Raw genomic sequence first — 15,230 nt, forward strand, 5'->3', positions numbered from 1 at the left:
GCCACATTTCCCAAATCTGTTATTTCTTTTGGTTATTGTCTGTTTTTCCTTCCTGCTCCCACAGTGGAGGATGCAAACTCTGCCATTTCCTTTCACTGACCTGATCTTTTGATCAAAGAAACTATATAGCCTGGGTACAAAATCTTGACAAATTCTGGGTGGCAGTTAGGGAAGACACTCCTCTCTAAGTGTGGACCAGCTGCGTGGATGGCGTGGCAATAATGAAAAGGGTTTATTTGACCTCGGACCTCTTCCCCAGTCTGTCTCTTGGTTTCACTTATCCTTAGTTTGGTACGTGCCAAAAGCTAAGGGAAGAACAACGACCAAAAAACAAGGCCAGGTAATGATACAGAACATGATGTTATTTCAGCTAGTGATCTGGACTCAATTCAAGAGAGATGTTAGCAATCCTGGGCCCCTCCCACAGATTGGGGACTGGCTTTTCAACAGACGGAGGGACAGTAGCTGGTGTCTAGACAGCAGAACAGATCTCCGCACCTCCAGGAGCATTGACGGGGCTCCTCCACCGCGGGGCCGAGGCAATCTAAACACGAACAGCGAGAAGCTAAAAAAAAAAAAAAAAAAAAAAAAACGGTCCTCCGGTTGTTGTCCGAGGGTTTAGTGGTTAAGGAAACGTGATTGACAAACATTGCTATCCAATCGAAACTGAGGACAGTGCATGACAGCCCAATCGGAGGGCGTAAAGGAGACAGACGTGCTCACCACCCACCACGCTTTGCGTTGCCCGGAGCCACCGCAAACGAGAGCTAACGAGGAGGAAGCAAAGTGCTGAAAGAGCGAGTTTGATTGGTCTATCGTAAATCTTCTAAATGAAACCCTACTTGTGATTCGTCCAAAGTAGACCAAAGCCCCGGTGAGCCGAATGGAGTGCGAGATGTGATCCCGGGTAAGGAACGTGAAGGCCTGGTGAGGACCAAATGCTCGGCCACGGAGGCCGGGAAGGCGAGGGCGGGAGGTGCGCGGACCCCCGCAGGCTACCCTGGCGTCTGCCTGGGATTGCTGCTTGGATCCCAGGGTTCCCAGCTCCGCTGCGGGGAGCTACTGTGTAGTGCGACCAGCGGACTGCTCTGGAAAAGGGGCAGGATCCCCTAGGGATAGTGGAACACCCTTTTCTACAGCCAGGTGTCATGTTGGTGGTCTTTAGGCGGCCTGGCAGTTGGTTTTCCCCAGATTTGCGTGTGACTTGAGGCACAAAAATGGAGGCATTAACCTAATGTTTTAAAGCCCAAACGAGAGCGAAGTTTTTAAAGTAGAAAAAGTGTCAACGCTCAGTCTCTTCGTTTTTTTTTTTTTTTTGAGATGATCTTGGTGTACATCCCAGGCTGGCCTCAAACTTGTGATCCTCCTGCCCCAACCTTTTGAATGCTTGGATGAGAGGTGTGTGCCACTACACCTGGCCATTCTAACTACCTTTGAAGGTTTGGAATAAACAACAAAGAAAACTAAAAGGGAAGCCAGGTGTAGCTGCACACAGCTTCAGTCTCAGCACTCAGAAGGCTGGAGTGGGCGGATCTCTGTGAGTTCGAGGCCAGTCAACTCTACAAATTGAGTTCCAGGACAACCAGGGCTGTTACATAAGGAAACCCTATCTTAACACAACAGCAATAAAAACAAAACAAACAGAAAACCAAGGAAAATCGCAAAGGATTTCTCCAGAAGGGTAATCCTGTCCAGTAACCTGTTGTTTTCAAGGACTTGGTTCTGAAAATTGGGGTACGGATTAAGGTATCCACCAGAAGCCTTAAGCCATACTTCCGTCCTGGGACTCTCCGCGGACAGGAAATTGTCCTGTGACAGACCTAGGTTTCTCCCTTAAGATTCTCAGCCTGGTGGGGAGCGCTGTAGTTCCCATCTTATGAGCTCTGGATGCTGGACTTTCAGTTTTCCCTGACAACTGGTGAAAGGGCAGGGAGACCCAACCTTGGATGAAGGAAGAATGCAGGACACATATAGGCAGGGTCTGGAGAAACTTGACAGCAATAAACCTCACAGCCTCCATCATAGGGAGAAAAACAACAGAATCCCTGGCCTTGACTTGTTCTTGCCACTGCTAGTCAAGGCATTTAAATGTACATAGGTAACTTTTCCTACTCTAAACTACCGGATTCAAATGGATTCACCATTAAAACTGTGTTGGCTAAGCCATCAGCTCTCGAAGAAAATCTGAATAATATTCTGAATCTTAAGTAAATAAACATTTTTGTTTTGATCAAATCTCATGAACAAAAAAGGCTTGGGGATGCACGAGGCCCTGGGTTCTGTCCCCAGCACCCCATGAACAGGGTGTGGTTTATACACCTCTAATCTTAGCATTGGGGAGATGGATGCAGGGCGACCAGAAGGACACTGGAGCTGAGAGAGGATCAGCTGCTCTTCCACAGAGCTGAGTCCAGTTCCCAGGCTTAAAACCTCCTGTAACTCCAGTTTCAGGGAATTTCATGCCCTCTTTGGCCTCAATAGACACCTGCGCAGACGTTACACACACAAGAATGCATGAGACCCTGGGTTCACACCTGCACAAATATCACACCCCCCCCCCACACCACGTCAATAAAAAAAAAAACTTTAAAAGAACCCCCAAAATTTAATTTGATTATGAAATAATGACCTTCATTTTAGAAGGGTCTGAAGCTGTTTGTTCCCACACCATCTGTGTAACTCGATGTCACATCAGTGTGGATAGAAGATCAATGTTTCTGGTGTTACCAGCTTCTAGGTGATAAGTTTGCTCACGTCTTCAGGTTATTGTATGGTGTCCAGAGCAGAGCAGCTAATCCTAACTAGACATTTCCTTCAAGGCGGTCTCACCAGCTCAGCCAGTCACACTGGTCACTTCTGATGTTCCTTTTGGCCCCTTTCCATTTCCACAGCTAAGACAAGTGTTCTTTGTGTGTTCCGTTTTGGTTTTGGCTTTTCAAGACAGGCTTTCTCTCTGTAGCCCTGGCTGTCCTGGAACTCACTGTGTAGACCAGGCTGACTTCCAAACTCACAAAGATGGGCCTGCCTCTGCCTCTCAGTGCTGTGATGAAAGGTGTGAGCCACCGCCACCTGGCGAGACAAGTTTTCTTATCTGAAGGATTTCAATAGTATCCGAACTGATCACTCACCAGTCTCTGTCCCTAAATCATGCACACCCTGATAAGGGGAACTGGTTCTAAGCAAGAGCTCTGTCACTCTTCCTCCCCTTATCCGCCCCCCCTTTTTTCCTTTTTTGATAACTTTATTTTCAAACAGCCCTACCATGTTGCCCACGTGGGCCTTGAGCTGGAAATTAATTCTTCTTCAGCCACCCACATAACTCAGATTATTGACCTGAAGCCAATAGACCAACTTATCAGTTACTTTTTAAAAACTAAGAAGTCTTTGCTTAATTTCTTAAGACTGGAGAGATAACTCAGTGGTTAAAAGCACTCTCTGATCTTCCAAAAGACCTGGGTTCTATTCCCAGCACCCACATGGCAGCTCACTGGAGTCTGTAACTCCAGTTCCAGGGAATCTAAATCTTTACAGAGACATATATTCAGAAAAAACATCAAGGCACATTAAATTTAAAAAAAAAAAACCCTGAAAATTAAAAAAAGGTCTCCCAAGTGTTTTAAAATTAGGGGCTGTTGAAATCTCTGATTTGGGTAATATAATATAATAAAAAATGTTGTGCCTACCAGCCAGGTTAGTAAATATTAGCATTCTCGCATTCTGCTTATGGTTTTTATTTTAAAGAAACAAAGCATCACAGATAGTTAAAAATCCCTTCCATTCTTTGCTGGCCCATCCTGCTTTCCTCCTCCCTCCCAGAGACGCCAGGATTGTTGTGTATGGTTTGTGCTCATCTCTCTTTGTTGTTGTGTTTTAGCATGTCTTCCGGGTTGGTGCACTTGCATGTGTGCGCATGTGGAAGCGGGAGTTATCCTCAAGAGCTCTGTCATTTGAGACCATGTTTTTTATTGACCGAGCGTTTAACTCGGCCAGACTCGGGGAGCCTCCCGTCTCTGCCTTTCCAGCGCTGGAATTAGATGGATTTTTCACATGGGTTCCGTGATTTAACTCAAGTCCTCCCGCTTCCAGGGCAAGCGCTTTACTAATCGAACTGTGTCCCTATGTAGTACCCATACTGTTATACTCTTAATGCATATGCCTCTGCCTCCCAAGTGCTGGGATTTAAGGCGTGCGCTACCATGCCTGGCTGGAGATTATTCTTTTAAGTCTAAAATATAAACCGTACGCTTTGGATTTCAGTTTACAGCTTCCGTGTATTTATTTACTTTCCCCCCAGAGCTTTGATTTTTATTACTTAAAAAATCTCCACATTTATTTCACTTTCCGACTCTGTGCTTAGGCTTTCAACACTTTCCCGATTTCCTGCTTCTCAATAAGGAAGCACACTTGATCGTGTCACGGACACACTTAGCACACATGAAACCAGGGTAGGCCCTGCGGGCGTACTTCTTTGTCTCAAACGATCTCATGTGGACTTAAGGTCTTACAGCAGGAACCTCAGACCACATTCGGATTTAGGGCTTTCCCAGCCTTCTTGGTGCAGAGGTGAACTGTTGCCAGGGGCTCCAAACAGCCTGGTTTTGTTAGGGCTGTATTGTAGGAAAGCCTACGACAGTATTTCAGATGCTGGAGCATTCTGCGCACTGTTGTCGGGAGAGGGAAAAGAAAGAACAATTATTTATATACTTACATATTTGTGCGTGTGCATTTTTGTCTGTGTTTGTTTTAGATAGGCCTCCCTGGACTGGAACTAGAGTGCTTCCTGCCTCAGTTTCCCCAAGTGCTGGTGTTACACTGGTTGCCACTCTTCCTAGGTTGCCACTTGCTTTTGTCAGAGATGGATTCATGTCAGTGTATGTAGAGCAAGTCCATTCATTTAAGTGTTCATTGTGAGACTATAGCAAATCCACCTGTCAGGTGTGTAGCTTTTCCCCTCCCATTTTCCTATTGAAATTACAGTGAATGTCCTCATTTGTGTCTGCTTATATGAGAGTTTCTAGAATTTTGTGTGAACTTTTCAAAGGAGATGCATGCCCCTCGGGGACATTTGAGGATTTGTGAGGCCATATTTAGCATTTATTGTGGTTGGAATACACCAGAGAACTGAGAATGTTAGGTGTGTGATGTTGGAACAGTCCTCAGACAAAGAATTGCATCGTGTGCAACCTTCCAGTGTTCTCATTTCGTAATTATCTGGGCCTAGAACCTAACTCCATTTTGTGTGTGTGTGTGTGTTAACATAATGTAATTTTTGGCACAGTTTAATAAAGTGTAATTTCCAGGAATGTAAATCAAGGGAGAATTATACTGATCTGTGGTTTGGAACTTGAACAAGACTTGTTCCTCAGTCTAGAAAGCTCGTGTAACTGAAGGGCAGCACAGCTCGTGGTATTTGAGTTGCCAGCACAACACACCTGCATCGTCTGCCTGTGGCGCTTTCACGCTCGTGGTGATTCTAAGTTTAGGTGCAAGCATCTGGCTACTGTACTTCATTATGTATTCTCGTGGAGTCAGCCTGAACATTCATATATTTAAGCATATGCTGTTTCATTATGAATTACTTCCACTCAAAATTGACTTCTGTACATGCTGCGGAGTAGAGGTCACGTTTGATTGTCCTCTGGTTTGGTAATCGGTTGTGTTACCACCACCGTGAAACCCTTCACGCAGCGGTCCACGAAGCCATCTTCTTCCTCGGAAGTATGAAGTTCTCATGAGTGCACAGCTCTGAGTCTGGGCTTCCCGTTTCCCGCTAGTGGTCCATGTGTCTTTGTCCCACTGTTTTAATTACCTTGTTTCATCATGTGTCTGCGGCAGTTGGTGACAAGAAAGGCACGTCGCCATTCCTAGTTCTCAGAGTGCTGTTGGCTATTCTTGGCTCTTTACTCTCCTGTGTGAATTTAGGATTCATTTTCCAGTTCCTTAAAAAGGTATTTTTGGATTTTGGTTAGAATTGCACTGAATTTTTATGTTAAAGAAAAATTGAGATTTTTTTTTTAATTAAGCCAACTCATCTAAAAGTATGAGTTACTTCTCTGCACAGCCTGCTTTATCCCACTGTCCAGGTACTTTTAAAAGGCCTCTTCATGAAATTGCATAATTTTAGCTATGAAAAATTTCACAAATATTTGTTGTATTAAATCATACTTATACATGTATGCATATGCATACATATTTTTACTCTGCAAGTTTGAACTCCATTCAAATGTTTAGAAAATAGTGAAGCCAACATCTACTCAACTATCACTCAACTTCAAAGAACTAGCTCAGGACCAGTCTGTTTTGCATCAGCCCCTCATCCCCACGACCCCCTCCAAAGAACATGAAATGCCCAGGCATAATGTTCTGCTGTCTGTAGTGCATCATGTGTGTCTGTGTAGATTCATGTGTCATAAAGAATCTATGCCATTTCTTTAATTTTAAAAAGAATCTATACCTTTTAAATACTATATTTCACTTAAAAATTTAAAAGGTAACAGTCTTGATTTCATTAACCATCCAATGATGGTTGAATCGTTTCACAAAAGGGTTTTGTAGCTAAGTGTAAGACAACAGAAAATGGCATGAGCCCCAAGTATCTGTGGCTAGATACTGATTACCAAAGTTACAAAGTCAGGTAACCATCACCCACGTCAAAAACCAGTTTTATCATCCGTGCCCCATCCAGTCATTCAAGATATGCTGGAGCAGTCGGACCTGTTTTTGAATATCATATAATTGGAGTCTATCAGGAACTTTTTACTCTGTCCCTCACATAATGCTTGTGAAGTTCACCTACATCGCCGGATGTAGTTGTAATTTACTCATTTGTATTGCTTTATACTGTCATTTGTATGATTGATTGTGTCCATAATGCTCCACATCTTTACAGATTGCCAGTGACTTTTTGGCTATCTGCTAGATACATGGAGATATTTTGTTTGGTTCTATTTGCACTTTCCTGGTGGCTAAGGACCTTTACATATCTTGGCCATTCAGCTCTCCTCTGTATACAGTTTATTCTCATTTTTTCCTCTGATCTATTTCTGAAATCATAGCAGAATCCATTCATTTCCGTTTGCTAGTTAGTATCGTGGTGCTTTTGTCTGTTTTGCCTGTACACTTGGAGTCTTTTTCGTTAGGTCTATATTTCCTTCAGGTTACATCATTTTTGGCTAAATTATTCCTTCCAAAACTGTTTTTTTATATTTTCATATCTTTACACATATTTTCTTGTTACTAATGTTGCTCCACTAGCTTACTTTTCATTTTGTTTTCTCCACATGTGGCAAACCACACACGAAGAAGTTTCCCGTCCTAAGCATTTGAAGCGTGCAGTTCGGTAGAGCTCGGTGTTTACATCTCCAGAACTCCTCCTGCAAGACTAGAACTCTGTGTTCATTGTCATTGCCCCCATTTCCTCCTTTCCCTGAGTTGGCTTTGCTGGTGTCTGCCTTGTATGTCTTTTTCCCATTCAGCTTTCACCCTCTCATTGGATTTTCTGTCACTTTTGTAAAGAGCTACTTTTATTTTTTTTTTAAATCCAGAATGAGATCTTTCAACAGTCAGGTCTGGGGTGCTTACATTTACGATGAGACCATGATTATTGCTGCAAAGTAAATATAAAATAAAAATTTTATAATCTGTGAGGTACAGCGGGTGGCACCTAGGGCCTCACTTGTGATAGGCACGTGCTCTACCGTTGACCTGCCTCTCAACCTACTTCATATTCATTTCTTCTTTAAACGTCTGTGTGCTGGTTGGGTGTCTGTTTGTGTGGGTGTGGGTATGTAAGTGTGCGGAGGGAGCCCGAGGCCAATGCCAGGGCTCCTTTGATTGCTTCTCCACCTCGCCTTTCAGACAGGGTTTCTCACCGACCTGGAGTCCCCCAGCTGGCTAGACTGGCTCGCCGGTGAGCTCGCCGTCCCTCATTTGCCCACACCCCAGTGCTGGGGTCACAGATGGACACCAGTGCTTTCACATGAGTGCTGGCGACTGGGACTTGGGGCCTCGTGCTTGTGCAGCAGGCACCTTACCACCTTGGCCACCTCCCCAGCTCCCTCTTGTTTCCTCTCTACAGAGCCTTGCCTGCCTGCTGAGTGGTGTCCCCAACGACGGCTTCAGTTTAGGCCGTTGGGGATCCTGGAGGTTTCTCACTTTTATTGTGGTTTCTGTAGTTAATTGTAGTTAGTTATTTTTCGTAGTTATTTATTTAGTTGCTGTCTTTATTGTAGTTATTCTGTAGTTTACTGTAGATGGGTCTTTCTTTGGGTTGCCAGCTTACAAAATAATGACATGGAGACTTAATTCTGAAAGGTCAGCCTTAGCTTAGGCTTGTTTCTAAATGGTTCTTACAGTTTAAATTAACCCATTTCTGTTAGTTTACTTTCTGCCTTGTGTCTTTCTTACCTCTCTCCATACTGCCCATCCTGCTTGCTCTGTGCCTCCTGGAATCTCCTCCTCCTTCTCAGCGTCCTCGCTGCCCGGAAATCCTGCCTAGCTAGTGGCCATTCAGGTTTTTATTAAACCAGTCAGAGCGACACAGCTTCACAGTGTACAAAAAGGTTGTTCCATAGCAGTTTATTGTAGTTAGTCTCTCGACTCGATTAGGCAGTCCATACAGCGTGAGTGTGGGACCTGACACTCTGCTTGCCGGTAATGCCCGGTTAAGATTCGGATTTCTGTCTAGGTGGGTTTTTGGTTTTTTGGGTTTTTTTTTTTTTTTTGGCTTGTTTGTTTGTTTTGCCATCACCTGAGTCATTTGGCCTGCTTGCTTCAACTAAGTTCTTAATAGATTTTTCAGAGTCTATTCAAGCATGACTTATCCCTTCGAGGACCCAGCCTTATGCATTGTCCTCCTTGGGTCTAGTTCAGTGCACCATGGGCTGAGGTCTCACAGGAGGAGCCCTCCTAGGCCCCCATCTCCACTCGGGCCACTGTGGACTTTGAGCTCAGCCCCTGCCTGACGACCTGGCTTTGGATGTACGTTAAATTCAGAGCACTTCAGAATGCTGCCATTTTACATACTGAGATTCGCCATCACTTCCACCGTTCTGTGAGGCATTCCCCTCATCAGCCCAGTGCAGTGTATTACCCAGCGCTTCCCATCGTCTTTCTCCACCTTGCTATGACCTTATGAATTCTTCAGAATGGCCAGTTGGATTCACTTATTCCTCCGCAAATATTTGTTGCACTTAATCTTTATCCTGAAAAATGGGGACAGCAGGGAGGGAAAAAAAAAACAGTTTCTGCCCTCAGGTGGTTTATTATCTTAATAAGAGAGACAGAAAGTGAACTTGTAAACAAATTAATAGAAGTGGTAGCCTCGGAGGCTGAGGCGATAGTTTAGCAGTAGAGAATTTGCCTGGCGTGCGAAAGCCTGCGTTATTACCTGTACTTGGTGGAGAGTGCTCTAAAAGAGAGAGACAGAGACAGAGACAGAGAGAGAGACCGACTGACTGACTCTTTTGAGAGTTACTGTAGATGGGATGTCAGGGACGGGCTCTCTGAGGATGATGTTCTCCTGATGAAGCTACAATATCAACAATGAGGAGAGGCCAACCCTGTCACACAAGTAAACAAATAGCAGGTGCCTTGCTGGGGCCTGATGGTTGAATCCTGCCTGTGGAAAGAGCAAATACCAAGTCCCAGAGACAGGGAAGTTCTTCCTTTCCGCAGTTACTGATATGGTACTCACAGGGCTCTACCGAGGAAGGACAGAGGCAAGTGGGCACTCCCTCTGCTCCACCATCCTGCCACTGATTTCTTCCCAAGTGTGCTAGCACTGGCTTATCCCTTAACCTTCTCACCATCCCAGCTCGTGATACACTTTGCTTCTGCTGCAATATAACATGAATATAACATGAATAGCTGTTTGCATCACATTGTGCCCTAATAGACCATCAGCTTCTGCTAGGCGTTGTATCTTTTTTACCTTTGTCATCCGAACGAGGAGCACAGTGTTTTCCGCAGTGGTCACAGCACAGTGTTGATTGAATAAACTTCTTTTCTTTTTCTTTTTTCCAGTTCATGCTCAGAGCCTCATTTCCAGTAAGCTTACAACGGAACACCCCAATCTATTTCCATTGTGTTTAAATCACCAGGTAAAGAAACCCAGAAAGCTAAGGAAGACTCTGTTTTCTCAAGATTTGTCTCTGATACTGAGACGGGAACTCAAGGAGGTGCTCTAGATGGCGCTCCCTCATTAGTGGAGTGATAGCGCCCACCAAAAGATGTCCACACCTAACTTCCAGCGCCTGCAAATGTGATTTTATTTGGCACACGGATCTTTGCACGTGTGATTAAGGACTTTGTCTAGTGATAACAGGCAGACAAGAAGACAGGGGAAGTGTCATGTGGAGACAGGAGACACGAGCCAGGGAAATCTCGGAGCTACCAGAAACAAGAAATCATCTTGCTTAGATCCTGTAGGGGGATGTCACCCTGCAGACGCTTTTGTTGTTCCTATGGTCTCGAGAACTGAGAGCGAATCCCTCTTGTTGTGAGCCTCAACTAGGAAACCAAGACTAACTTGCCTCTTGTAGGGCTCACATGTGATAGTTCGTTTCTGATTGCCATGACTGAACACGCCAGGTCTGGTAAAGCACATAGCATACCGTAAGGGACCCAACGCGTGACATCTTCTTTCAGGGACTGGTAGTTTTCTTCCTTCTGCGAATAAGAACTTGACACAGAGTGGAAAATTCTGCCTTGTGATTGTCTGCTGGGTCTAAGTTCATTCCTCAGGTTTAGCCAAAGTTTCAGCTTCTACATTGGCTCTGCAGCCTTCTGAGAGCCCCTGGTTAGGATCTGTGAATGGAGAGAGCTCAGATTTCTAATGTGGGCTTGAGTAGAAGTCAAAGTGGAGCCGAAGAGACCAGATTTGAAGTGACAACCCGAGAGCAGACAGCAGCCTCACCCCAGCCCTCAGGTCCCCCACCCCTATTCCTGCACAAAGAAAGCTCTGGGCTCCACATTCCCGGTTTTCATTAAGGGACTCTGGGCCTGGACATTCCTGAAAATTAAAGACCCATCGTGAATGAGCCTCCAGACATACTGGTCATCAGGATTCCTCGTAGAGTTAGGCTTTCTGTGTCATCGAACGCTAGGCACACACGAGGGGGGGGGGATGGTCCAGCCAGAGGCTGATGCTGCTCTCTGTCCCATAGGATGACTGGCATGGTGCTGGGAGTGGGTGCTGGCGTGTTCCTCCTTGCTCTGATCTGGGTGTTGGTGCTGCTGCTGTGTGTGCTGTTATCCAGAGCCTCTGGGATAGCTAGGTAAGGCATTCTTTCCAGCCTGGAGTCCTAGGTAAAAGCAATTAGAGGCGAAAATCGCTGACGCTCATTAAACATTTAGAATTCAGAAGATCATTTTTGTAATTACTGGCAGTTTGAATGAGTTGCATTTTAACCTCTTATCATAAGCGCTAACTGTGTTATTTATGCTCAGGCGGAGGTGGGAGGAGAATGGGAGGTGAGTCCCAGTTCTAACTGTGGAGGGGCGGAGGGAGACCAGAGGTGACAGGAAAATCTGCTTTGGCTGCTGTTGAGGTCCTTGGGAGTTGTAGGGGGAAGTTTGGTTTAATTGTTCAGATTTATGACACGTGCCTGGTCCAGTCCCTAAGGCTCCAGCCTGGGCCCACGGACACAGAAGTTACAGAGAGTTGGCCTGGACCACTGTTCGGGCCATAACCTAACCCCAGAGACACTAGAGATGCGCTCTCTGAGGGTCATGTCAGCAATAAATGTCAGCTACACTGTTTACTGGGGGTTCTGATCTGAAAAGAACAAAAGTGTGTGGGGATGGGGAGGGGCGTTTGTGAGCACATGCACTCGTGAGCACACGCACTGTGCAGAAAACTATGACTTCCCATTGTTAGGAATTTGGAATTACCAGGAACAAATAGGGATGTTTCCAGCTGGTACCCATCTAGGAAGCACGGCTTTGGGGTGGAGGACTTTGTGGACCTTAAGGGACTGAAACATGTTGACTCCAGGGAGGAGCCAGTGCAGGCCCAGCTGATAAAAAGTTGACTGTGGTCAGTGCTTTTGATACTCAGGTCTCTGTCCCCAGGTTCTCCATCGTCTTCGTCTTCCTGGGTGCTCTGATCATTACTGCGGTTCTATTACTTTTCCCTCGAGCCAGTGAATTCCCAGCCCCAGAGGTGGAAATGAAGGTAAGGCTAGTGGCTTTTGTCCCTATTCGCGGCTTTCCCCATCCTGCCCTGAGACCTGTTCAAACAATGATGGGGTTCCCAGGGTGTTGCAAGGTCCCTGTCCCTTTACTCTGGGAAAGGGTCTTAGGAATCCCACCTGTAGCACCACCAGGCAATGATTTATCCATTGTACTGTTGTTTGCTGCTTGCATGGAGTTGAATGGCAGTGTGGAAAGCCACTCCTTACTGTGGAGACAGAAAGAGAAAAGAGTTAGGAGCTAGGAACTGGCGTAGGCCTTAAGTGTGGTGTCCCTATTCCTTGGTTCAGAGTCTTAGATCATAGGTCAGAATTGCGGTAGTGTTCTCAGGGTGCTGAGTGACATGATTTTCCATCCTCTGAGGCTGACTTTTTCCACTTGTGGTGTCAAGAGTCATTTCCACCAAGAAGAGCGGGAAAGAGGAGCCTTTCCATAAGAAACAGAAGGGGACATTGCAGATGAGTTCTGTATCAATGATTCTGTCATCCTTATTCCTTAGACCACATCAACTGGCCCCTCCCTCTGTAAATCGATGTGTGTCACCTCTCTCGTTGTCCCATTTCTGCCAGACCTCCCCTCTTCTAGTTTGTTTTTGATTTGGGGCTCCGGTTCTGCCGTGTGGGGCTGGTCTCAAATCCATAGGCTCTTGCCAAGGGCACTGGCCTTTTCTATCCCATTGCATCTTCCTGTGGCATTCTGTTTCCTCTCAGTAGCTATTTTAATTCTGAAGGAGAAAAACATGATAGTGGCCATCATTTCTTAAAGGACTACTATATGCCAAGAGCTATGCTAACTAAATGCCTTGTTTACATTGTCTCATTGAAACCACACAACTCCCAATGGTATGAGGAAGGTCCTGCTGCCTTTCTGGGGAAGAAGTACAGGTGACCTGCCCGAGTTGACACTGTCCAGGAAGAAGCAGAGCAAGGACTTAAGCTGAACTCTGTTCTCAACATCTTCAACCTCGTTAGAACTCAACAGAGTATCAGACTGTTCTCCAGATCTAACAGGTTGTCGATTTGATACAGTCCACAAAATTGCATAATTTTTGATGTAAAATGAACACATACTTCCAGTTCTCCCTAGAATTAATGATGGTGAAAGGAGGAAAATTAGTTCTGGAAACTCTAAGGAAAATTGTGCTTACCACACAGATTCCAGGAGTTGCTCCCCTGGGTGTCAGGCTCTCTACATCCGGCCCACCCCGGTGTCTTTGTTTTCAGGGAAAGAGTGATATGTGCTGCCATTTTTGTAATCACTGCAAATGTGACTGCTAGCACAGGCACGAGCGAGCGCTCTTTCTAAATCAGTCCCTCTATTCTGTCATAGGAGTTTTGGACTCAGGAGACAACGGGGACTGAGCAAAATATGTTTGTCAGCATGGCCTGCAGAATCGGAGTTCTCATTTTCAGGTTCTGAGCGCTGGCCCCTGCAGCAGCCTGGCTCAATACTGTATCAATAATACATGGCCTGGGCCTTCTGCACCCAAGGCCTGCTAATTGGCTAATTAAAAAGTGAAACAGTCGAGCGAGCAAACATGTAGCCCGCAAGAGACTTGTTCAGTACCAGAGCCAAGGTCAAAGTTATGTTAAAGCTGTTTTTATCAAACTGACCTTGATTGTAAGTTGACTGTTGGGGTAGTCTCTGGAGCAGCTGGGGTGCTTCTTGATGTCTTTGGATCTCGTTCGTATCACTGCTTGGATTGTTCAGGAGCTTTGTGCATCAAGACTGTATTAGCGCTCTGTTGCTGCTGTAACAAGAGCCTGCCTGCCAATGGAATGGTTCCCAGCATAAATGTATTATCTACAGTTGTGTGGGTTAGAAGTGCACCCTCAGTCTCCCTGAGTTAAAGTCAAGGGTGGGCAGGGCCACGCGTCTTCCCAGTGTTTCTGGAGGAATGCCCATTTCCTGACCTCTTCAGCTGTAGAAGCTGCAGCCCATGGCCTCTGTCTGTAGTCATCTTCAGAGCCAGCAGCCACCAGTGTCACCTCTCTGGCTGCCCCCGTCCCACATTTCTTTCCCCGAACCTGTTTTCTGCCTCTTCTTTCATTTTGTTTTGTTTCTTGAGACAAGACTACGTAGCTTCGGCTGGTCTAGAACTCTTTGGAGATCTCCAAAGTGTGTCCAGTTTTTAAGGACTCTGTTTACATTGGGCCTGCCTGGATTGGATAATCCAAGCTTCTCTCCCTACTTTAAGGTCTCAACCTTAATGCCACTGTATTGCAGTCAGTGTGTTTTAGGGGTTAGGAGTTCCTGGCTCTTTAGGCTGTGACAGTTACTGTCAGGTATTTGGGAACCTCTCCTGGAAGTGAGTTCTCATGGCTTCTGTGAAGTTAGGCACTCCTTTGGATGATGATACCTGCTTTCCCCACCCATTTAAATATCACCGCTTAGCTCTGGGGTGAAGAATAGAGCTCTGTTCTCTAGAAATGGACAGCAGGCGACTGGGTAGAGCCAGGACCAGAAACAGATTCTTTTATCAACAAAGACCAGTAGAATTAGGACTTCACATATGACTGGTTACCAAGCAACCAACTGTATGTATGGGGCAAATTATGTATCCTTTTAGTGTTTTAATATCTTAGATAAGTGGCCACTTTCCTCGCTCCCTTGCAATTAGGGTTCAGAACTCTTCTGATGGAAGCTCCAGTCACCTCGTGTTGAAAGCCACCCTTTCTTCTAAATTAAGCCATTTGTTTCCTGTGCCTTATTATTATTAGTTGTTGTTGCTCCCCCCCCCCCCCACTTCTTCTTTAAAAACCTTGTATCTTCTACTCAAGGAGCTGAAAATTTTTATGCTCATATGCAGAGGGAAAGAGGACAGGATGCTACTAGAAGTTACCAAGAAACTGTGGGCATAACCATCAGGTCTTGGGAGCACAGGCAGCGTGCTGGAGTGGGGGTGATTCCATCAGGTCTCAGGGTGATTCCATCAGGTCTCAAGGTGATTCCATCAGGTCTCAGGGGAGCGCAGTCAGGGTGCTGGAGTGGGGGGTGATTCCATCAGGTCTCAGGGTGATTTCATCAGGTCTCAGGGG

General features: G+C 45.6%; 1 protein-coding gene across 1 annotated transcript in view; it reads left to right on the forward strand.

Annotated features, from left to right (window-relative positions):
• Nucleotides 1-831: 831 nt before the first annotated feature.
• Tmem218 (transmembrane protein 218) overlaps nucleotides 832-15,230 on the forward strand; it is a 15,160-nt gene continuing 761 nt past the window's right edge. The window contains exons 1-4 of the mRNA XM_005347042.3: nucleotides 832-907; nucleotides 10,024-10,100; nucleotides 11,166-11,276; nucleotides 12,073-12,175. Of these exons, the coding sequence (XP_005347099.1) occupies nucleotides 11,167-11,276; nucleotides 12,073-12,175 (213 nt within the window). The 5' untranslated portion in view covers nucleotides 832-907; nucleotides 10,024-10,100; nucleotide 11,166. The remainder of the gene's footprint in view (nucleotides 908-10,023; nucleotides 10,101-11,165; nucleotides 11,277-12,072; nucleotides 12,176-15,230) is intronic.

Source organism: Microtus ochrogaster, chromosome 5, assembly GCF_000317375.1.
Source record: "Microtus ochrogaster isolate Prairie Vole_2 chromosome 5, MicOch1.0, whole genome shotgun sequence".
Taxonomy (NCBI): domain Eukaryota; kingdom Metazoa; phylum Chordata; class Mammalia; order Rodentia; family Cricetidae; genus Microtus; species Microtus ochrogaster.